We start from the raw sequence: 22,825 nt of genomic DNA, 5'->3' as shown, positions 1-22,825 counted from the left end.
TATAGTGTGTCAAAAAATGTCATCGTATACTATGACGAAAAAAGTTATAAAAAGTCACAGTATAGTTTGTCGAAAAATTTGATGAAAAAAATAATCATAGTATTTTCATAAAATATGTCAACACACTATACTGTAACTTTTTTTCATTAAATGTTTCGACATACTAAACTATGACTTTTTCCATGACATTTTTCGACATACTATACTATGTCAAAAAACAGTTATAGTAGTTTTTCCAAAAAGTATAAAAAAGTCATAGTACAGTATGTCAAAAAAAGTCCGAAAAAAGTCATAAGATATGTCGAAAAATGTAAAAATGTCATAGTATAGTATGTCAAATAAAGGCTGAAAAAAATTATAGTATATCGAAAAAAGTCACAAAACTGCCATAATATAGTTTGTCAAAAATAGTCATGGCATAGTGTTTCGATAAAAGTAAAAAAAGTCAGTATAGTAGGTCGAAAAAGTAAAAAAAGTCAGTGCATAAACACACAGGCTATAACAGCAAGTAAAAGTCTAAAACGAGCATATAAATACAATATAACATCAATGACCACGTTACAAGTGCAACCAAAGTTTATTTTTAGCAACAGACATGAGTGGAGCAGATACAGTACTTAATAAACTGACAAAAGCTTTTTAGTTTGAGTCAGACTGACATTCATGTTGAGTAAACAGTGTTTCTGAATGGACTACATTACCCATAAGACGCATGTAATGCAACACAGGCCTTTGTGTTGCGTTCATGTCATGATGGAGTTACCATCATTGTCAGTTTCAGACTTGTAAACACCGTTCACGTCAACATCCAAGTTTTAAAAATGTGCGTATAATAACAAACAATTATGAAAACTAAATGTCCACTAAAATCTGTCGTTCAAGGTTATTAAACACAAATTTAATGGACAGCAATAACAATATAGTGCTATATTGTTAATTCACAGTATTTTCAACCTTCACACGACCAATTGTTGCCCGATGACGTGAAGTCATAAATGTGAATCCAAACATTGACTTTAATCCCACATGACCTAAATGCAACATTTGCGCCATCAGCTGTATGAATGAAGCTATAAAGTGCAGAAAAAAAGTTCCCGGAAAAACACAATAATCCCAAACAACATTATCTTCACCTGAAAGCCAGGGGAATAAAGTAAATGGTAAACGTACAGGAAGTCAAAGGAATACATTTTGAGTTATACTGAAAATCACCAAAAACACAACACGCTGATCAGTTCAGTGGAAGTTAAGGGACAAAAATCTTTAGTTTCAGTTCAAGGTTGGAAACCACTGTAGGTTAATGGGGTAGATTGTTCTCCACTGTATACTTAATAGCACACCAACTTCCAGTGTATGTCAATGGAGTAAATGCAACTATTTGAAGTCAATAGAAAAATTTCAAGTTGTAACTAAAGTCATTGGAACAAAAATTACAGTTTAATGTTCACTCCATTGTAATTTGAAGTAGAACTAAAGAAATAGAGGACATTACTGAGAGTCAATGGGTCAGATTCTCCTGGAGGCTTAAAAGGCAAACTTTGTTCTACTGTAAGGCACTGGAGTAAATATGACAATACTGTAGTAATGTCACAGCTTGACTGAAAGTCAATGGCAAACTTTTATCTTCTAAAGTCTACATCAGTGGAACACATATCGACTTCACATATTGACTTGGAGTCAAATGTAAAAATGAAGCTGAAAGTCAATGGCAAACTTTTTTAATTCTACGGTATATAAAATCAATGGGATAGATACTTTGTTTTTAAGTCATGTAAGAATGAGAACTAGCAGTAAGGTACTGCAAAATAATGGGATATCTTATTTTTACTTTTAATTAGGGATGGGCAATATGACGCTATGACACCGTGCGACGGTAGAAATGTTTCCACCGGTGGAGATTTGGCAATACCGCTTCCACCGCGGTAGCAATTCTTGCATGATCTCGTGATTCACGTGTGATTGCACATAATATCACGATATCGTGAATCCAGCTGCCTCGCAAGGTTACTACTGTAAGGCATCAAAGTAAATATGATTATGTAGTAATCACAGATTAACTGAAAGTCAACGGAGAGCTTTTTTTTTATCTGCTAAAGAATCTCTACAACAGTGAAATATATATTGACTTCCAGCTGTGAATACTTAGCAAAGAGTTTTATTGTAAGTCAATGGAACAAAGATGAGAATTGGAAATTAATGGAAAGTCAAAAACCTTTTACTAAATTCCATCATAATGTATTATTCCAAATAATCTTCCTGTAATGACTTCTTACAAATTTGAACTTGTTTGTTTGAGTTTCAACCTAGAAATTAGAAAGTGTTTTCATAAACAGCAATCAATAAATGAGAACTTGTGCTAAATACTGTGTAAATATACTTTATGTCTTTTGGATTTATAGTTTAAATGTTCAAATTCAGAACTCTTGGACTTTGTTGCTGTTCGCTGACCTGAGTTCATGTTAGTTTTAGTTGTTTAGAAGGCTAATATGGAGCTGCTGGCTAAATCTCTTGGACAAACTGGCATGACTGACACGAGGGCAAGAAAGTAAAGAAAGAAAAATGACTAAAGTTAAATGTCTCGGGGCGAGTTATTCCTTCCAGATTGTGTTCAGTGATTGAGACATTCAGGTTCTGACTCTGATCCTCGATCAAATACCTGCTGCAGGAAGGCGCTGCAGGTCGGCTCCTCCGTTACGGGACTCGGACGGTTCGTTGGGCGCCGGGATCTTCGCGGCAGACGGTTCGACCCCCCAGATCTCGCGGGCGTACTGGGAGATGGTCCGGTCGCTGGAGAACTTTCCGGATGCGGCGATGTTACGGATCACCATCCTGGTCCACTCTTTGGGGTTCTGAAAGGAAACAGGAAACACTGGTTGTTGGTTCAAAGGGTTTGTTGTAATTCATTTGAATCATCAGAACAAAAGAAGAAAAACTGATTTAGAAAATATCTAGTTCTTTGATAAAAAAATTAATAAAGTCAAAGACTACAACTCCCAGGGTGCATTTCACCAAGAAACATCCAATCACAGAGCTGTTCTGAAGCTCAAGATTACATTTTATAGAAACCTGATCAAACACTTCACTTTCTGGTTCTTGATCAGGAATAATTTAGTAATTCATTTACACCTCTAGGGTCTGAAATCTACTTTTTTTCACTTCCTGCCACTGTGGTAGGGAAGTATTTTTGTTTGTCTGCCACTCAGACATTTTATCCGCCACTTTTGAAATCTCTCCACCAAATGAAGGAATAATATTTTAGATCTGATGTCATTCAATGTTTGTTATATTTTACATAAACACATTATATACATGGTCAATTATAGTGTTGGAATTACTGTACTTTGTTATTGTGGTTATTTAGTGATTATTAGTCTTGTCTTCTTTTATATATGGTATTGTTATTGTTGTTATTCTTTATATCTTGCTCGAATTGTTTGTCATCACTATTATGTAGTCATATTATTATTTCTGTATATTAATCTTGTCTCTAGGTTTTTGTTATATTTGTGTAGTCTTAATGGTGCAAAATAAATAAACATAAACATTATTTGCATAAAAACACAATTCAATTGATTAAGAAATAAACGATTTTATTTTTATTTAAATATTTGCTTTGATTAAAAAAAACCTTGGCATTAGTAGTTTTCATAACATATAAGTTGTTTAGAGCAGCTAGAGTTATGAAGTCAAACAGGGCATAATTCTCTCTCTATTATCTATTTTATATTGATGTGAAAACATCTACAAACTGGATTTATTACATTTTCTCACCAAAAACTACATTTTAAAACGGCTTAGTAGGAACATTGGCTTTTTCAGAATAAGGACAAAATACTGAATATTTTGTGAATGTAAACAGTCAGTGACTCCACTTATAGAGGAATGAATACAGAAAATACAAAAATAAACTGTATAAAAATAAAGATTTTAATAGAAAATGCAACCGTTTAGTTATAATTTATATTCTATTTCTATATTGTATTTATTTTTATCTTGTTTTATTATTTAATATTATTTAAAATTGTATTTGTCTCATAAAATCACAGCTCTGTATGTCTAAGTGCGTTATCATTAACACATAAATAAAATATAACAGCAACACTCAGAGTAGACCTTAATTAAACAGAATATTTGAGGAATGGAAAAAAAATATGGTGAAATATCAACAAAAATTTCTAATATTTAAGTGTAAAAATTAATTTGGCTGCAACGGGAACAGTCGTGAATGATATTAATATCCATCTCAACATCTCACTCTCAGAAAGAAAGAGAACATTATCTACTCTTCGGGTTTGACCACAGCGAACAGTAAACAGGTGTGTTACCTTGTACAGCTCACTGACTCTCTCCTGACACCTGACGTAGTCCTCGAAATCAGCAAACACTTTAAACCTGAAACACACAAATGTTCATGTTAATGTTTCATATGTTTTAACGGTGTAACTGTCTTAAAATAACAAATATAATTGTTTGCAGTTGTTGGAAGCTGCATTATTATGCTCTGTTGATGGAGCTGGGCTAACAGTTTCCCCCTGCTCTCACACACACACACACACACACACACACACACACACACACACACAGGTGATGTTTACCTGTCGTGGTTCATCAGCATGTTGACCAGGTCTCTGAAGAGTTCAGGTTCTGTGGGACTGAAGAAGCCCGCCTGAATCTGATCCACAGCCAGTTTCAGCTCCGGCAGACGCTCGTAGTACTCTGTGGCGTTGTACCTGCAGGACAGGTAAACAGGAAGTGATGTCATTCACTGCACACTTTAGTTCAGATCTTTGTGCTCCTGCCTGAGTCATTCTGATGACCTCTGACCTTTCCTCTATAGCGCCACCATCAGGTGATGCAGCTGAGAGCAAAGGTGCATTCAAGAACACTCGGACATCTGAGAGTCGGCTGCTGCACAAGCATCCAAAACATCTAGAATTTTGTATAAATTTTTTTATAATAATGCGTTTCCTTATTTTGAATGCAACTATAAATAAATCATGTTTTAAATTTGCGTATTTATTTTATTTATTTATAATTATTAAACTTCCTATTCAGTCGTCATTATTATTTCTATTCGTCTTCTTTAGTTTCTGACAACACAGCTTGTTAAAACAAGTATAAATTCCCTAGCAGTAATAATAATAATAATAATAATAATAATAAGATATATATAATAAACTATAAACTCTTAATACAGCACATCAAAAAGACATTTAAAATGTGTTCTTGGAAATTTTTTCCGTTTTCTGACATTTTATGGACCAAACGATTCTTCAATAAATCAGAAAAGAGTCTGCAGATTAATCAATCAAAGAAAGAATCATAAAGTGTTCGAAAGACGGAGGAACCCAACAATTTCAAAGTGTCCTTGAATGCACCATGAAGAAGAGTTCCTGCCAAAGAGTCAAGAAGCAAAGGGATGAAACTTTGGTGTTTTTAAGACAACAGCCGCTGCCGCCATTTTGGACTGAAAACTCTTGTGATATTTATAATGTTTATAATGTTTTATTGTTCAATTCAGGCCATTTCAGTAGAATATGACAATAAAATTGAAATAATTTAGTTTTACTTTTGTACGGCACTTTGTAGTGTTGTTAGTCGCTTTCAGTCCAAAATGGCGCTCTGCTGCTGGGCACTGATTTTGAAATATACGTTCTTTGTTCCTGCTCTCAAATGCATCACCACATGACACCAGACAGGAAGTGATGTAAAGCCTCCTCCTCACCCCTTCCTGTCCATCTCGTCCACGTCCGTCACCCTCATGCCGAAGATGAAGAGGTTCTCCTCCCCGGCCTCCTCGGCCATCTCCACCGTGGCTCCGTCCATCGTGCCGACCGTCAGAGCGCCATTCAACATGAACTTCATGTTTCCTGTTCCGGAAGCTTCGGTTCCTGCAGTGGAGATCTGCTCCGACAGGTCAGCAGCCGGGATCACTGGGTGACCGAAGCAAACGCACCCAAACAGAGAGATAACACGTCAGAACATCTATTAAGACACAGTTATTATTATTATTCCTCCTCCTCCTCCTCCTCCTCCTCTTCCTCCTCCTCTTCCTCCTCCTCTTCCTCCTCTTCCTCCTCTTCCTCCTCACCTCTCTCAGCCATAGACACTCGGTAGTTTTCCAGGTAGATCACTTTGAGTTTGTCTCCCACCGCCGGGTCGTTATTGATCACCTGACCCACCGAGGTGATCAGTTTGATGATCATCTTGGCCATGTGGTACCCGGGAGCCGCCTGCAGGGGAGGAGAGGGTTAAACTCTGTTGTCAGGTATCAATATGGATTCATATTGATTATAAACTAATCACCTTTCCTCCGATCATCACCGTCCTGGGAACAAACTCTTTGTTGGGCTGCAGCTTGATTCCTGAACACAAACAAACACATCAAGGTAGTTCAGACGGAGGACGTGTCGGAGGGTCAGTATATGTCTGTATATATGTACAGTGTGTATATATGTCTGTCTAAGTCACGGCCAGGCGGTCGGTCTTATATGTATATATGTCTGTATATGCAGTATGTCTAAGTCACGGCCGGTCTTACGGTTGTAGAGCGTGACGGCGTGCAGACAGTTGAGCAGCTGCCTCTTGTACTCGTGGATTCGCTTCACCTGGACGTCAAAGATGGAGTCTGGGTTCACCTGAACCTGGTATTGATTCTGCAGGAAGGCCGCAAACTTCAGCTTACTCTCCTGTTAAAGAGACAGACAGACGGGTCAGAGGGACAGACGGGTCAGAGAGAGAGAGAGAGAGACAGACGGGTCAGAGGGACAGACGGGTGAGAAGGACAGACGTGTCACAGAGAGACAGACAGACGGGTCAGAGAGACAGACGGGTCAGAGAGAGAGACAGAGGGACGGGTCAGAGAGAGAGAGACAGACAGACAGGTCAGAGAGAGAGACAGAGGGACGGGTCAGAGAGAGAGAGACAGACAGACAGGTCAGAGAGAGAGACAGAGGGACGGGTCAGAGAGAGAGAGACAGACAGACAGGTGTCTCTGTACCTGTTTGACTTTGGCCACGTCTCTGATAAAAGCTTCATCGTCGACAAACTGGAGGATTTTCTTCAGCTGGTAGAGGTCAGTGAGGAAGTCGTCTCCGATCCTCTGCAGCAACAATCAATCAATGCATTCATCAATTATTAGTATTATTATTATAGAGCTATTCTGATAATCAATCAACCGTTTCAGTGAAGGTCTGCTGATTTCTTTTGTTTTATTTATTAATAATCTGAATATTTTTATTGAAGAAGCAGTTTGTAAATATCTTCTTGAGCTTTGGGGAGGTTTTCACTATTTTATTTTACGTTTAAAAGACCAAACAATGAATAAAATGAATCAATTGATCAGTAAAATAATTGGCAGATTAATTGATAATGAAAATAATCATTATTCGTAGCAGCAGGCTGACTGATGAAGACTGTGAGGAAGACATCCAGCCAGCCAGCTGTGGATTTACAGGTCCGTCCTGTACAGGTGAGTCCTGTACAGGTGAGTCTCAGGTGTGTTCGTACCTCAGCGATGATGTCAGCCAGGCCGGGGTTACACAGCAGCAGCCAGCGGCGAGGAGTGATGCCGTTTGTTTTATTCTGAAACTTCTCAGGATCCACCTCGTAGAAGTCTTTAAACCTGCAGCCACATTATTATTCAGACATCACACGGAGTCACTTACTGCAGTAAAAGTACTGGTACCACAATATAAAAATACTCCATTACATGTCCTGCATTCAAAATGTTACTTAAGTAAAAGTATAAAAGTATTATCAGCAAAATATACTTAAAGTATCAAAAGTTATTAATTATACAGAATAATCTATATTATAGCATTATAATTATTGATGCATTAATGTGTTCATCACTTTAATGTTGCAGATGGTAAAGATGGAGCTACTTTTAAAGATCTTTGGGGATATTGAACAAATATTTTATTAATTTTTATCTTATAATTTATTAATACTTTTCTGATATTTAACTTATATTTTTAAGATATTCTACTAATAACTTTTGGGATTTTTTACTGTTATTATTTTGGATATTTTACCATTTTTGGCTGATACTTTACTAATATTTTCTGCTATTTTGCAGATATTTTATTTGTTCATCACTTTAATGTTGCAGATGGTAAAGGTGAAACTACTTTTTGGGATATTTTACGAATATTTCCGCATATTTAATTATTTTTTGTCTGATAATTTATTAATATTTTCTGAAATTTAACTTATATTTCTATGATATTTACTAATATTCTTTTGTATACTTTACTAATGTTTTTAGGATATTTTACAATTTTTTTGTCTGATACTTTACTAATATTACTATATAATATAATATTTTTGGGATATTTTATTTGTTCATCACTTGTATGTGTCAGCTGTTAAAGGTGCAGCTACTTTTAATGACTTCAGGATATTTTACGAATATTTTTCGCATATTTTATTAATTTTTGTCTGATAAATTATTAATAATTTTCTGATATTTAACTTATATTTTTATGATATTCTACTTATATTTCATTAGAATATTTTAATAATTTTTTTAAATATATTTTTCTGCTTTTTTATTTGTTCATCACTTTAATGTTGCAGCTGGTAAAGGTGGAACTATTTTTAATGACTTTATATACTGCTGGTAGTTTAATCTATAATAAGACATCATTATTTATTAGTTGATTATATTTAATTTTAATAATCTTAATCTGTAAACTAACTAAAGCTGTCAGATAAATGTAGTGGAGTAGAAAGCAGTACTAGAGTAAATGTACTTGGTTGTAACGACCAGTGATCAGTCTTTGCTCTGATTGGTCGTCTCCTGGACTCACACAGTGTTCTTGACGATGTCCGAGTGAATCTGAGCGACTCCGTTGACGGCGTGCGCTCCGACCACGCACAGGTGAGCCATGTTGATCCTCTTCGGCTCTCCTTCCTCGATCAGAGACATCCGGCGCAGACGGTCGGCGTCTCCGGGGAACATGGCCGCCACCCTCTGACAGAGACGCAGTACAAATACTTTAAAATGTGTACTTATACACAGAGGGCTGGCAGCTCTCTTTGTGTTTGAGAGCAAAGAAGGACAATAGTAGATTATAGAGTAGAGCTCAGTAGAATCTTACATCCAGATGTTTCAGTAGAAGTCAGTAAAAACACTAGAGTCATGTATCAAGGTGTGTGTATTCAGTAGAGTTCAGTTTAATGTCCAGAAGTCTGTGTTTACTTCAGTAGAAGTCAGTGGAAACAGTAGAGTCTAATGTCGAGACCTGTGTTTACTTCCAGTAAAGTCCAGTAGAGTTCAGTAGAATCCAGTAAGTCTAATGTCCTCTAATGTCTATGTTTTAATAGACGCTAATTCGAACATTGTGTCTATTTTTGTCTTAGACTCAAGTAGAAACAGTAGTTTTAAGGTCAGTATATTTATAAAGTAGAGCTCAGTAGAACTCCGTAGAGCTTAGTAGTGTCCAGTAGAGCTCAGGAGAGCCCAATAAAGCTCAGTAGAGTCCAGTAATGCTCAGTAGAGTCTAGTAGAGCCCAGTGGAGCCCAGTAGACCCCAGTAAAGCTCAGTAGAGCTCAGAAGAGCCGATTAGAGTCCAGTAGAGCTCAGTACAATTTAGTAGAGTCCAGTAGGGCTCAGTAGAGGTCAGTAGAGTACAGTAGAGTCCAGTAAAGCTCAGTAAAACTCAGTAGAGCCCAGTAGAGCTCAGTAGAGTACAGTAGGGTCCAGTAGAGCTCAGTAAAGTCTAGTAGTGCCTAGTAGAGTCCAGTAGAGCCCATTAGAATCTAGTAAAGCCCAGTAGAGTCCAGTAGAGCTCAGTAAAACTCAGTAGAGCTCAGTAGTGCCCAGTAGAGTCAGTAGAGTCCAGCAGAGCCCAGGCGAGCCCAGTAGAGTCAGTAGAGTCAGTAGAGTCAGTAGAGTCAGTAGAGCCCAGTAGAGCCCAGTAGAGCCCAGTAGTGCCCAGTAGAGTCTTACCTCCAGGTGTCTCCGGTTGATCTCGTAGATGATATGCAGGTGTCGAGGCAGCAGCTGTTCGAACAAGAAGACCGGCCAGCGCTCCAACGCCTCGGGGAGCACCGTGTGGTTGGTGTACGCACAGGTACGAGAGGTGATGTCCCACGCCTGTCACACACACACACACACACACACACAAACAGGTAGAATACACAATCATAAGCCAACGAGAACCAGAGGTCCTTACAGTACTCTGTTACTGTCAGTCAGACCTTGTCCCAGTCCAGCTTCTCGATGTCCACCAGGATCCTCATCAGCTCAGGGATGGCCAGAGCCGGGTGGGTGTCGTTCAGCTGGATCGCCACCTGGCGGGACAGGAAGCACAGGAGTCACCACCACCACAGAAGAAGAAACAGCTTTATACAGCCTTGGTCAGTGAGTTCCTATTCTATTCATATTACTGCTGCATTAATGTGTCTGATGCATTTTAACTCCTTCATATCTTGTTGGCTGGTTTCATCTGCAGCAATGCATCATGGTCTATAAGATCATCAGGTGTCCTGTGAGAACCACGTATCTCTGCTGTTTTGTGACAACACATTTTCCAGCTGGTTAAAGAGGCTTTTTAAAGAGTTTATTGATCTTCAGGAGGACGAGGAGGATTTCCTCTTTATCACAAACATTCAACATCAACACATCTGGACACACCTGTTTTTACCTGGACAGGAAGGAACTAAAGCTGTCAGATAAATGTAGTGTAGTAGATGGTACAATAGTTCCCTCTGAGATGTACCGTAGTGGAGTAGAAGTAGACAGTAGCAGAACATGGAAATACTGGAGTCTTTTTCTCACCTTATCAGGAAACGTGGCGAAGCACGTCCTCACCGGGTCTCTGCAGCCGAACTTGGAGGATTTGAACCTGCGGATGATGTCCTGCAGCGTGGCCGCGACCACGAAGTACTCCTGCTTCAGACGCAGCTCCTTCCCCTCAAAAAACTACACACAGACCAGTTCTTTATCATCCAGCATGTTTCTACATTTATAGAGACTCCACGGAGCTCAGTGGTGAAACGTTTATTCCAATTTAATCACTTTGAATGATTGAGATGAAGTGGAAGTACAAGTAGAAAGTATCAGAACATGGTAAATACTCCAGTAAAGTACCAGTAGCTCAAACGTGTACTCACGTTGTCGTTGGGGTAGAGGACTCTGGAGATGTTCTCCGCCAGGTTTCTGTCCAGAACAGCTTCAATGTAATCTCCAACATTAACTGTGAAGCAGAGACACAGAGTCTGTTCAGACTGAAGAACCACTACTGAACCTGCCGCTGGTATTTACCAGTAATACAATGTAAATACATTTACTGAAGTACTGCACTTTAGTACTAATTTGAGGTACTTGAAGGTGTTACTTTGGGCTCTGGGTCACTGTGACGCCATTTCTCACTATCTTTACAAAATCGATTGATGGAGAAAATAATCAGCAGATTAATTCTTAATGATGATGAAGACGTACAGTTCTGCAGTTTGAAGTCGTTCGGAGCTTTAGCCGACCACAGTCTCATTGTGTTTACAGTGTTGTTATGGTAACCAGGAACTGGAGTGTCATAGGGCATCGCCAACACTACCTACACAACAACGACAACACCTCAAACATGTCATTTCTCTCCTGACAGTGACCGGCAACGATCAGACGTCATAACATCAGCTGATCATATCTGACCTGAGTATCGACCCACTTCACGCCGCTCTCTGTCGTCTCCACTCGGCCGTAGAAATGAACCGGCAGCATGTACTCCGGTCTGGCCTTCTCCCAGGGGTTCCCGTATCTCAGCCAATCATCTGCCTCCTCCACCTGATGGGGGCGGAGCAACACGTCAGCCAATCACACACCTCCTGAACACCTTGTGTTTCTGTCTGTGTGTGTGTGTGTGTCTGTGTTTCTGTGTGTGTGTGTGTGTGTGTGTGTGTGCGTGTATACCTGCCATCCCTCTCTGATCTTCTGGTTGAAGATGCCGAACTCGTAACGGATACCGTAACCGTACGCTGCCAGACCGAGCGTTGCCATGGAGTCCAGGAAGCACGCTGCCGAGACGAAGACAGGAAGTTTTTAGAGAGTGAAGACATTTTTGTAGAGAGTTTCTACATACACGCAGCCTCACTCTCTACAGTTGCCCTCGCTCTCTACAGTCGTCCTCGCTCTCTACAGTCGTCCTCGCGCTCTACAAAAGGTCCTTGCTCTCTACAGTCGGCCTCGCTCTCTACAAAAGGTCCTGGCTCTCTACAGTCGTCCTCGCGCTCTACAAAAGGTCCTTGTTCTCTAGAGTCGGCCTGTAAACAGAAATTGTGAATGTTTACCTGCCAGTCGTCCCAGTCCTCCGTTGCCCAGACCAGCGTCCTCCTCGATCTCCTCCAACTCCTCCATGTCCAAACCCAACTACACACACACACACACACACACACACACACACACACACACACACACACACACACACACACACACACACACACACACACACACACACACACACACACACACACACACACACACACACACACACACACACACACACACACACACACACACACACACACACACGTTATCAGTGTGTTTTGTGTCGACTTCCTGGTTGTGGTGAAACAACCAGGAAATTGAAAGAGAGCTTAAAACTTCATGGTCGCCTCAGAAAACCAGAAAAACTACAAACACGGATGAATCGCTCGATTGGGTTGAGAAAATGTCAACGGGAAGTAGAGTTATTACACAAATTTAAATTTAAACAAAAGCAGGAAGCAGTTGAATTTCTCTGTTTAATTTAAGTTCAGTTTCGGGGTCGTTGTTCTTTATTCGTCTTGTCTTTTCAGAGTCACATTTCACTGGAAATGAACTAAAACGTGAAATGTAATGATCTCTAAATGCTTCTAAAACGTGCTCACAAAGGTTCATCACATCAGTCCTGCTTCATCTGATGCATATTACCTGGTAGATGGCCTCATCACAGGCGCTCTGCAGGCCGAGGTTGATCATGGTGTTCTGCAGCGTTCTGCCCATGTAGAACTCCAGAGACAGATAGTAAACCCTCTGAAGACAAACACACAGTCATCTCTGATTATTACACTTTACAGACCTCAGATCAGATTATTGATTACCGATCAGGGAAAGTGGGGAACAACAGAAGCACAATGTAAACTGAAATGATGAAGACAACACATGCATTGTTATATTAACTCGTATTATAGAGGAGTTCAAATCTACACTTAAAGTCTTTAGCATGTCAGTTTAGATTGTGCTAACAGGATGCATATTCCTGAATAAACAGGTTCACACAAAGCAATGACACACACACACACGTTGCACAAAGAGGGACACAAAGTGTAGGTAAATAAGGAACTTCTTTCAGTGCTGATATCAGATCAGTTTTGTCTCCACAGATAAACATCAGCTGCAGAGCAGGCAGTTTTTAGATAAAGATCTGAATAGGAAACAGATTGTGAACATTCAGGATCTGTCAGTCCAAAAACAACATTAAACACAAACTTATAGAACATAAACCAGTTCCTCCTCAAAGGTTGCTGCTTTAACACTGACGTTAATGTTATAATTTATCTTCACTGTGTTCATCCTCAGCCTTATCTTAGCTTCTACTTTCTTTAATATTATTATTATTATTGCATCATAATTTTGTTGTTTTGAAATACATCTTGTTTGGAGCATTTAAATTATTCTTTAAATTGATATTTACATCTATAAGACACTAATTAATCCTGATTCTTCAGCCGAATTAAACAACAGTGACTCAGTAAATATGCAAAGTTACAGCTCTCTTCATACATCATGTTCTTTGGTTGATAATTGAGGAAATATTAAAATTGTCGGATAATTGAATAGAGTCTGGTCCACTTTCCCCCATACAAGACCTTAATCTCGCATGAAGGACAAGCCAGACTCTATTCGCAATATTAATCTTAAAATGCATGCAATTTAAAATACAATACTTAAGATAGAGATTGATAAAAAATCCTCCTCTGCTAATATCGGTATATGAATAAATGCACCAAACCTGACTATATTTTTGACTAAATCTAGACTGCTGTCTACGGTGCACTGCAGGGGGTTTCAACTCTTAAGAAAGTTTTCAAACATGATTAATTGTTAAAATTAAGTAACATTTTGAGATTAAATATACGCCGAATTTATGTCTGGTACCTTATCATGCAAAAACTATATGGGTCATGCTTTTACAGGATCAAGTGGGTTCAGACCGACAGACTGACAGAGACACAGAGACAGAGACACAGAGACAGAGACAAAGAGACAGAGACAAAGAGACAGAGAGACAGAGAGACAGAGACAGAGAGACAGAGACAGAGAGACAGAGACAGAGAAACAGAGACATACAGAGACAGAGAGACAGAAACACAGAGACAGACAGACAGACTGACAGAGACACAGAGACAGAGACACAGAGACAGAGACAAAGAGACAGAGACAAAGAGACAGAGAGACAGAGAGACAGAGACAGAGAGACAGAGACAGAGAAACAGAGACACAGAGACACAGAGACAGAGAGATACAGAGACAGAGAGACAGAGAGACAGAAACACAGAGACAGACAGACAGACAGACAGAGACACAGACAGAGAGACAGAGAGACAGAGACAGAGAGACACAGACACAGAGAGACAGAGAGACAGAGACACAGAGACTGAGACACTGAGACACAGAGATTGATAAAAAAATATCCTCTGCTAATATCGGTATATGAATAAATGCACCAAACCTCACTATATTTTTGACTGAATCTAGACTGCTGTCTACGGTGCACTGCATGGGGTTTTCGACTCTTAAGAAAGTTTTCAAACATGATTAATTGTTCAAATTAAATAACATTCGGAGATTAAATATACGCCGAATTAAAGTCTGGTACCTTATCATGCAAAAACTAAATGAATCACGCTTTCAATGCTTTGACATTTTGCAGATAATTAGTGAAACTTGAAAACTACGCATTTTTTCAGTGGAGTTCGGAACATGTTCTGCTGCTCTACCTTGGGGTCCTTCTCGTAGTAGTACTGCTGGGTCCGGATCCAGCGGCCCACCAGGTGGTCCCGGACGGTGTGGGCCAGGGCGAAGTAGTAGTCCCGAGGCGTCGCGACGTTCCGGTCCTTCACCAGGGTGAAGTGCAGGTGTCGGTTGAAGCTCCGTTTGATCTCCACGACGTCACCGAGCTCCGCGATGCCGCGGACACTGATCTGCTTCCGCTTCTCCTGGTCGGTCAACGGAGCCGCCATGTTCACAGAGAGACAGCCGGGAGGAGGAGGACGGAGAGCGGACTGAGAGGTGAGGACGAGCCGCTGGAGTGAAGGAGAATCACCTGGCAGGTAGAGAAGATCACCTGGCAGGTAGAGCAGGAAGAACAACACGCAGACACGAAGACACGCCCACAGAGGAGACCAGCTGTTACTGAGGGGGCGGGGCCTGGTGGGTCAGGGAATAAAGTCATATTATGAGAATAAAGTCAGAAGTTTACAAGAAAAAACGTTGTAATATTGTGATAATAAAGTCAAAAGTTTACGAGAAAAGAAAGTTGTAATATTATGAGAATAAAGTCAGAAGTTTACGAGAAAAAAAATTGTAATATGAGAATAAAGTCACAAATTTACGAGAAAAGAAAGTCGTAATATTATGAGAATAAATTCATAATATTATAAAGTAGAAATTTTACATGCTATTTTCTTTTTTTCTCATAAAGTTATGACTTTATTCTCGTAATTTTCCGACTTTTTTCTCATTAAGTTATGACTTTATTCTCACAATATTACAACTTTTTTCTCATTAAGTTATGACTTTATTCTCACAATATTACAACTTTTTTCTCATTAAGTTATGACTTTATTCTCGTAATTTTCTGACTTTTTTCTCATTAAGTTATGACTTTATTCTCGTGATATTACGACTTTTTTTCTCGTTAAGTTATGACTTTATTCTCGTAATATCACAACTTTTTTTCTCATTAAGTTATGACTTTATTCTCGTAATATTACGACTTTTGTCTCATAAAGGTATGACTTTATTCTCGTAAAATTATAAACTTTTTTTCTCATTAAGTTATGACTTTATTCTCACAATATTACGACTTTTTTCTCGTTAAGTTATGACTTTATTCTCACAATATTCCGACTTTTTTTCTCATTAAGTTATGACATTATTCTCGTAATTTTACGACTTTTTCTCGTAAAGCTATGACTTTATTCTCGTACCATTACGCCTTTTTCTCGTAAAGTTATGACTTTTTCTCGTAATATTCTGACTTTTTTTCGTAAAGTTATGACTTTATTCTTGTAATATTACGCCTTTTCTCTCATAAAGTTCTAACTTTATTCTGGAAATCTCAGATTTCTTTTTCCCTCAATGTGGCCCTAACACTCTGTCGCACATTTGCACTTTGGCCCTCACTGCATTAGACTTATATACTATATACTTAGACTATAAACTGTGTTACCTTCATCAGAATGATTAAATGTTTTGCAGCTCCAGACAGATTTGTTTTTTTTTGCTTTTGCCTAAAATGGTTCTTTTGGTAGTAAAGGTTGCCGACCCCTGATCTAAAGTAACTAAAGCTGTCAGATAAATGTAGTGCAGTAAAAAGTACTATATTTCCCTCTGGGATATAGTGGATTAGAAGTAGAAAGTAGCAGAACATGGAAATACTCAAGTAAAGTACAAGTACCTCAGAATTGTACAGTACTTGAGTAAAAATCACATACACATACAAACAAATCTCTCTCACGCAGTAGAAAAATCAGTTTTTTCACCGAGTGACTCATCTTAATCATAAACTATCTTTGACTGTCTGCGTCATGACGTCAGACTCAGAGCGTCAGCTTGACGCGGCTCGTATTTCCGGGTTTCAGAATGAAACGCCTCCTGTTCAGCCAGAAAAAGTAAAGTTTCTTTGCGGCGGGAGGCTTCCTCGAGGAGTTTGAGGTGTTTTCTGAGTCTCAGGTGAGTCGCACCGCTTCCTGCCGCTTCAGGTAACTCTCAGGTGCTGTTTAATGTGTTATTTGTGTAGTTTGAGTTCAGTTGTGATGAAGTTTAACCTGGTTTTGTGTCTCTGTCTCTCTGTGTCTCTGTTTCTCTGTCTCTTTCTCTCTGTCTCTGTCTCTCTGTGTCTCTGTTTCTGTGTCTCTGTGTCTCTGTCTCTTTCTCTGTGTCTCTGTGTCTCTGTGTTTCTGTGTTTCTGTGTGTCTGTGTCTGTGTCTCTGTCTCTTTCTCTGTGTCTCTGTCTCTTTCTCTGTCTCTGTCTCTGTGTCTCTCTGTGTCTCTGTCTCTTTCTCTGTGTCTGTGTCTCTGTGTCTCTGTCTCTCTGTGTCTGTGTCTCTGTCTCTTTCTCTTTCTTTCTCTGTCTCTGTCTCTTTCTCTGTGTCTGTGTCTCTGTCTCTCTGTCTCTCTGTCTCTGTCTCTTTCTCTGTCTCTGTGTCTCTCTGTGTCTCTGTGTCTCTGGCTCTCTGGCTCTCTGTGTCTCTGGCTCTTTCTCTGTCTCTGTCTCTGTGTCTCTCTGTGTCTCTGTGTCTCTGTGTCTCTGGCTCTCTGTGTCTCTGTCTCTTTCTCTGTCTCTGTCTCTGTGTCTCTCTGTGTCTCTGTCTCTTTCTCTGTGTCTCTGTCTCTGTCTCTCTGTGTCTGTGTCTCTGTCTCTTTCTCTTTCTCTGTCTCTGTCTCTGTCTCTTTCTCTGTGTCTGTGTCTGTGTCTCTGTCTCTCTGTCTCTGTCTCTCTGTCTCTGTCTCTTTCTCTGTCTCTGTCTCTGTGTCTCTGTCTCTGTCTCTGTGTGTCTCTGTGTCTCTGTGTCTCTGTGTCTCTTTCTCTCTGTCTGTCTCTCTGTCTCTCTGTCTCTCTGTGTCTCTGTGTCTCTGTCTCTTTCTCTCTGTGTCTCTGTCTCTCTCTCTCTCTCTCTCTCTCTGTCTCTGTCTCTGTCTCTGTCTCTGTCTCTGTCTCTCTGTGTCTCTTTCTCTCTGTGTCTCTGTCTCTCTCTCTCTGTCTCTCTCTGTCTCTGTGTCTCTGTCAGTCTGTCTGTCTGAACCTACCTGATCCTCCAGCACCTGAAACCGGTCCACCTTCAGCAGGTAAAACCTCTTTGTGAAGCAGGTAGAGTCTGGACCAGGTCCAGCAGGAGATCTGCAGTCTGGTTCTACTGGTTTCACTGGGAGAGAAACTCCAGCTGTCTGATCTCTGATTTGTTTTATTTTGTAGTACAAAATAAAAGCCCCATTTAGCCCTAAACAACTGATAAATCGATATCAGATCGATCAGCTGGTGATGACATCACGACTGAACTGTACTGGAAAGTAACTAATTACATTTACTCAACTACATTCATCTGATAATCCAGTAAAAAGTGTTGAATGCAGGACTTTTACTTGTAGTGGAGTATTTTCATTGTGGTATTAGTACTAGGATCTCAGTACTTCTTCCACCACTGCATCTGAAATATGCTTTAAATTATAATAAACTTATATAAGATTTTTTTTTTCTGTACAGATGTTAAATCTTATCTGAATATTAAAGTAAAAATGTAAACATAAAATCTACAAACACGTTTTTCCATCCTTTTAAAAAAATGATTTATTCCTTTTTATTTTTATACAATTTTCTTTTCAAGATCTTTTTTAGATTTATTTAAATAATAATAATAATACAATTTTTCTCCTATTAGCGCTGAAAATATTGATCAACAGGAAATAAATTGGCAACAATTTAGAGAATTGATTAAGTGTTTTAATTGAATGTTTCTCACACGTGAATATTTGCTGTTTTACTTTCACAGAAAACAGAGAAAACTCTAGTTATGAAATATAAAGACTATAAATGCTTATCTTTTTATTTAAACTGAGATGAAACTGAGAAAAATAACAAATCTGAACATTTCAAAAACTGTAACCACATCTTATTTTTATTAGAGAAATGATTTAAATGAATTAATAATCTAAAACGCAGTCAGGACTCAATCATCTGTTGTGACTTCTTGCTGTAGTTTTTACCTAATTTTAATATTTTGCAGCGAGGATGTCGACCACGTCTCAGAAACACCGGGACTTTGTAGGCGAGCCGATGGGAGACAAGTCGGTGACGTCTCTGTCAGGCATCGGAGAGGTTCTGGGGAAGAAGCTGGAGCAGCAGGGCTTCGACAAGGTGGACGAAACACACAAAACTACAGCGTTTACATCCGTCGTGTATTTAAGATGATCAATTATTTTATTATCATTTTAATCTGTCGATATTTTTTCTATAAAATTCATATTCAACTCTGAGTTGTTGTCAGTAAACCTGACAATCCCAACTCAAAGGTCCACTTACTTGCCTTTTCCGGGGCTTTCAACCATGTAAACTTATATAATAAAGACCTTTTTATAAATTCAAATTTAAGTCAGTTTAATAACTTTTATTGTAAACTTGAATGTCCGACTCTTTGATGAATCTGATCCACGTTCTTCTTTTTTTGTGTGTGTGATTTTCATGTTTTTTTGTTTTTGTGTGCATGTTTTTTTGTGTATTTCATGTATTTTTTGTTTGTGTCTTTCATGTATTTTGTTTGTTTTTCATTTATTTTTTTGTGTTTTTTTTTTCTGTGTTTTAAATGTAATTTCTGTGTTTTATTTATATATATATTTTCGACGTGTATTTTCTGTTTTTTCATGTTTTCTGTGTGATTATAATGTATTTTCTGGGTGTTTTTTTTAATTTATTTTTTTATGTATTTTCTTTGTGTCTCCAGGCCTATGTAGTTCTGGGTCAGTTCCTGCTGCTAAAGAAAGACCACGAGATGTTCACCGAGTGGCTGAAGGATGCCAGCGGCGCAAACTCCCGTCAGGCTGGATCCTGCGATCAGTGTCTGAGGGAGTGGTGTGACGCCTTCCTCTGAGACTCCGCCTCTTCACCAGAGACCCCGCCTCTTCCGGTTCATCCCGAGCTCCTCACTTCCTGCGTCTGAAGCTTCAATCACAGCTCATAACTCTGTTGGCTTTAAAGCATTTCAGCCGGCTTCACGCCAGCTCGCTGTGACATCACAGGTGTTTGTTTCCTGTTTTTATGAGCTTGTTTCTTTGGGGAAAGTTGAATAAAAGATTTGTGTCTGAATAGCTGGTGGTGCGTTCAGGGTCTCTACGGAACCTTTTAGCTGGTGACACATTAAATCAACGTCAACGAGGTCGTGTTTCATTCAGTTTGCAGTATTTCACAAGAAAAGAAGCAACACTAAATAAATGTTGTACAATAGAAGTATTTTTATGTTTTGACCATCTTGTGTCTGTGGAGGACAGAACCTGCTCAAAATAAAAAATAAATGAATAAATTAGGTGATAATTATGTGTAGAAAAAATATTAAAAATAAATGTAGCCATTAATTAATTGATAAATTGTGACAAATTTGTTTGTTTTAATTTGCTTCTTTATTTATTTATATTTGTATTAATTCCCTTATTTGTTTACTCTTCTGTTTAATTTTCCTTTTTATTTATGTATTTATTTGTATAAATTTTTTAATTAATTAAATGCATGTAAATATTTATGTATTTTTGCTTTTTTTTAAATTATTTCTGCAGGATTTCCCTTTGCATTTCACCCTATTTATTTCCCCAAATGTATTTATTATGTATCAATGTATATACATGCATTTAAAAATAAATATAAAATAATTAAAAAATAAATGCAAAAATCTATAAATACATTTAAAAATCTATAAAAATAAATATATGAATAAATAAAATTGAACAGAGGAGTAAATAAATAAAGGAATTAATACAATGATAAATAAATAAAGAAACAAATTAAAACAAATATCAATTTGTCACATTTTATCAATTAATTAATGGTTACATTTATTTTTTATATTATTTTTGCCACATTTAATAACATTTAATTATTGAGTCATTTATTTATTTATTTATTTTGGATTTTGGCAGGTTCTGTCTTCCATTTGTGACCTCCTGATGCTAAACTACAGAATAATCGTCCACAGCCATGTTAGCGCCCCTCAGTGGCTGTGACAAGAAAAAGAAACCTTTACAGATATCAGCCAGTGGAGGAAGAAGTACTCCCATATTTTACTGCAGTAAAAGTACTATTACCACAGTGTAAAAGTACTCCAGGTGTCGGTTGAAGCTCCGTTTAATCTCCACGACGTCACCGAGCTCCGCGATGCCGTGGACACTGATCTGCTTCCGCTTCTCCTGGTCGGCCATGTTCACACAGAGACAGCCGGGAGGAGGAGCACGGAGAGCGGACTGAGAGGTGAGGACGAGCCGCTGTAGTGAAGGAGAATCACCTGGCAGGTAGAGAAGATCACCTGGCAGGTAGAGCAGGAAGAACAACGAGCAGACACGAAGACACGCCCACAGAGGAGACCAGCTGTTACTAAGGGGGCGGGACCTGGAGGGACCTGGAGTGACCTGGATGGACCGAGAGTAAAGTCATATTACAGAATAAAGTCAGAAGTTTACTAGAAAAAAAGTTGTAATATTATGAGAATAAAGTCATAATATTGTAAAGTAGTAATTTTACGTGCTATTTTCTTTTTTTCTCGTAAAGTTATGACTATTCTCGTAATATTACGACTTTTTCTTTCGCAAAGTTATGACTTTATTCTCACAATATTACAACTTTTTCTTGTAAAGTTATAACTTTATTCTTGTAATATTACGCCTTTTTTCTCGTAAAGTTATAACTTTATTACTTTACTCTGTCGCACATTTGCACTTTGGCCCTCACTGCATTAGACTTATATACTATATACTTAGACTATAAAAAAAATATAATATTACTATTACTATTTACTCAACTACATTCAGCTGATGATCCAGTAAAAAGTGTTGAATGCAGGACTTTTACTTTTAGTGGAGTATTTTCAGTGTGGTACTAGTACTAGGATCTCAGTACTTCTTCCACCACTGCATCTGAAATATGCTTTAAATTATAATAAACTTATATAAGATAGTTGGTTTTACTGTACAGACGTAAAATCTGATCTGAATATTAACGTAAAAATATAAACATAAAATCTACAAACAAGTTTTTCCATCCTTAAAAAAATGTTTTATTCCTTTTTATTTTATATAATTTTCTTTTCAAGATTTAGCTATGGCCTGCAGCGCTACAGATAACTCCTCAGGCACGCCCTGCGTCTTGCCAGTGCCAGGGTTAAAATGCACACACACAGGTGCCGAGATACAGTAAACAGGGAGTTAAACAACACATTAATCTAACAGTCTGACTGATTTCTTCATAACTATAATTTAAGTCAATAAAGACTAAATGTGGATGTTTTACTCACCAGTTGTTGTCTCTGCTCAGCCTGCTGTAGTGTAACATTAGTCCATTGCAGTGTCGGCGTTACAGGCGGGCCATGGGGGTCCAGGCCCGTCCAAAAAGGTCACTGTGCCCCCTCAGTTGAATTCTCTCCTGACAAAAAAACTAAACTGAAATAACAGCTAAGCTATAAGTAAAATTAAGTCATACAGTTTGGTAATGGAAGGACTTAACACTGCAATGCAGAATAAAGCACAAACAGTGATAGTTTTGCATTTAGGAAACCACTAGGACATGTACTTGGGCTTGATTACATTGTTTTCTATTGGATTGTCCTAACTGGCCGAGAGCGACACGGCGCTGCACAGCGACGTTTTGTCTGAACTTCTATCGGATAACTTGTTCCTATGTTTTCCTGTCACTCATATTGAGAGGAACGGCTGATTAGTTTAGATAAAATGAGCCGAGAAAATCGGGTCAGTTGTCCTGGATGTAAATGAAAATATTAACTTGATTACTGACACTTTCAGCACAGGCATGGACGCTCGCAGTTATATGTAATAAAGTTCACTAGTGAAACTTAATTACGAGC

At 38.5% G+C, this 22,825-nt stretch overlaps 2 protein-coding genes across 5 annotated transcripts; one reads left to right on the top strand and one right to left on the bottom strand.

Annotated features, from left to right (window-relative positions):
* Positions 1-561: 561 nt before the first annotated feature.
* Positions 562-15,409, bottom strand: pygb (phosphorylase, glycogen; brain). Its single transcript, XM_074647266.1, has 20 exons — positions 14,984-15,409; positions 12,915-13,016; positions 12,293-12,371; positions 11,916-12,019; positions 11,658-11,789; positions 11,451-11,562; positions 11,123-11,205; positions 10,788-10,931; positions 10,208-10,300; positions 9,957-10,103; positions 8,814-8,977; positions 7,510-7,624; positions 7,001-7,102; positions 6,542-6,689; positions 6,307-6,365; positions 6,092-6,233; positions 5,726-5,933; positions 4,596-4,730; positions 4,326-4,392; positions 562-2,849 (listed from the first exon to the last, which is right to left on the bottom strand). Exons 1-20 carry the CDS (start codon positions 15,224-15,226, stop codon positions 2,649-2,651), a joined length of 2,580 nt encoding a protein of 859 aa, XP_074503367.1. The 5' UTR covers positions 15,227-15,409; the 3' UTR covers positions 562-2,648.
* Positions 15,410-16,785: 1,376 nt separating this feature from the next.
* Positions 16,786-20,127, top strand: LOC141774511 (barrier-to-autointegration factor-like). 4 transcript variants are annotated; one of them, XM_074647244.1, is made up of 4 exons: positions 16,800-16,940; positions 17,999-18,056; positions 18,992-19,122; positions 19,706-20,069. In XM_074647244.1, the coding sequence occupies exons 3-4, from the start codon at positions 18,997-18,999 to the stop codon at positions 19,850-19,852; spliced, it is 273 nt and encodes a 90-aa protein (XP_074503345.1). In that variant the 5' UTR covers positions 16,800-16,940; positions 17,999-18,056; positions 18,992-18,996; the 3' UTR covers positions 19,853-20,069. The 4 variants fall into 4 exon arrangements, with proteins under 4 accessions (XP_074503347.1, XP_074503345.1, XP_074503346.1 ...); XM_074647245.1 differs by having other exon boundaries at positions 16,831-16,969; XM_074647246.1 differs by lacking the exon at positions 17,999-18,056 and having other exon boundaries at positions 16,786-16,940.
* The last annotated feature ends 2,698 nt before the right edge of the window (positions 20,128-22,825 follow it).

Source organism: Sebastes fasciatus, chromosome 9 (genome assembly GCF_043250625.1).
Source record: "Sebastes fasciatus isolate fSebFas1 chromosome 9, fSebFas1.pri, whole genome shotgun sequence".
Taxonomy (NCBI): domain Eukaryota; kingdom Metazoa; phylum Chordata; class Actinopteri; order Perciformes; family Sebastidae; genus Sebastes; species Sebastes fasciatus.
This window is presented reverse-complemented; position numbering and strand designations above follow the sequence as displayed.

Coding starts and splice junctions, on each gene's coding strand:
- pygb (XM_074647266.1), bottom strand. CDS start 15,226: ATGGCGGCTCCGTTGACCGACCAGGAGAAGCGGAAGCAGATCAGTGTC. Junction 11,206..11,450: donor CGACTTCAAACTGCAGAACT/GTACGTCTTCAT, acceptor TCTGCTTCACAG/TTAATGTTGGAGATTACATT. Junction 4,731..5,725: donor GACGAGATGGACAGGAAGGG/GTGAGGAGGAGG, acceptor CCTGTCCTGCAG/GTACAACGCCACAGAGTACT.
- LOC141774511 (XM_074647248.1), top strand. CDS start 18,997: ATGTCGACCACGTCTCAGAAACACCGGGACTTTGTAGGCGAGCCGATG. Junction 19,123..19,705: donor AGCAGCAGGGCTTCGACAAG/GTGGACGAAACA, acceptor TTGTGTCTCCAG/GCCTATGTAGTTCTGGGTCA.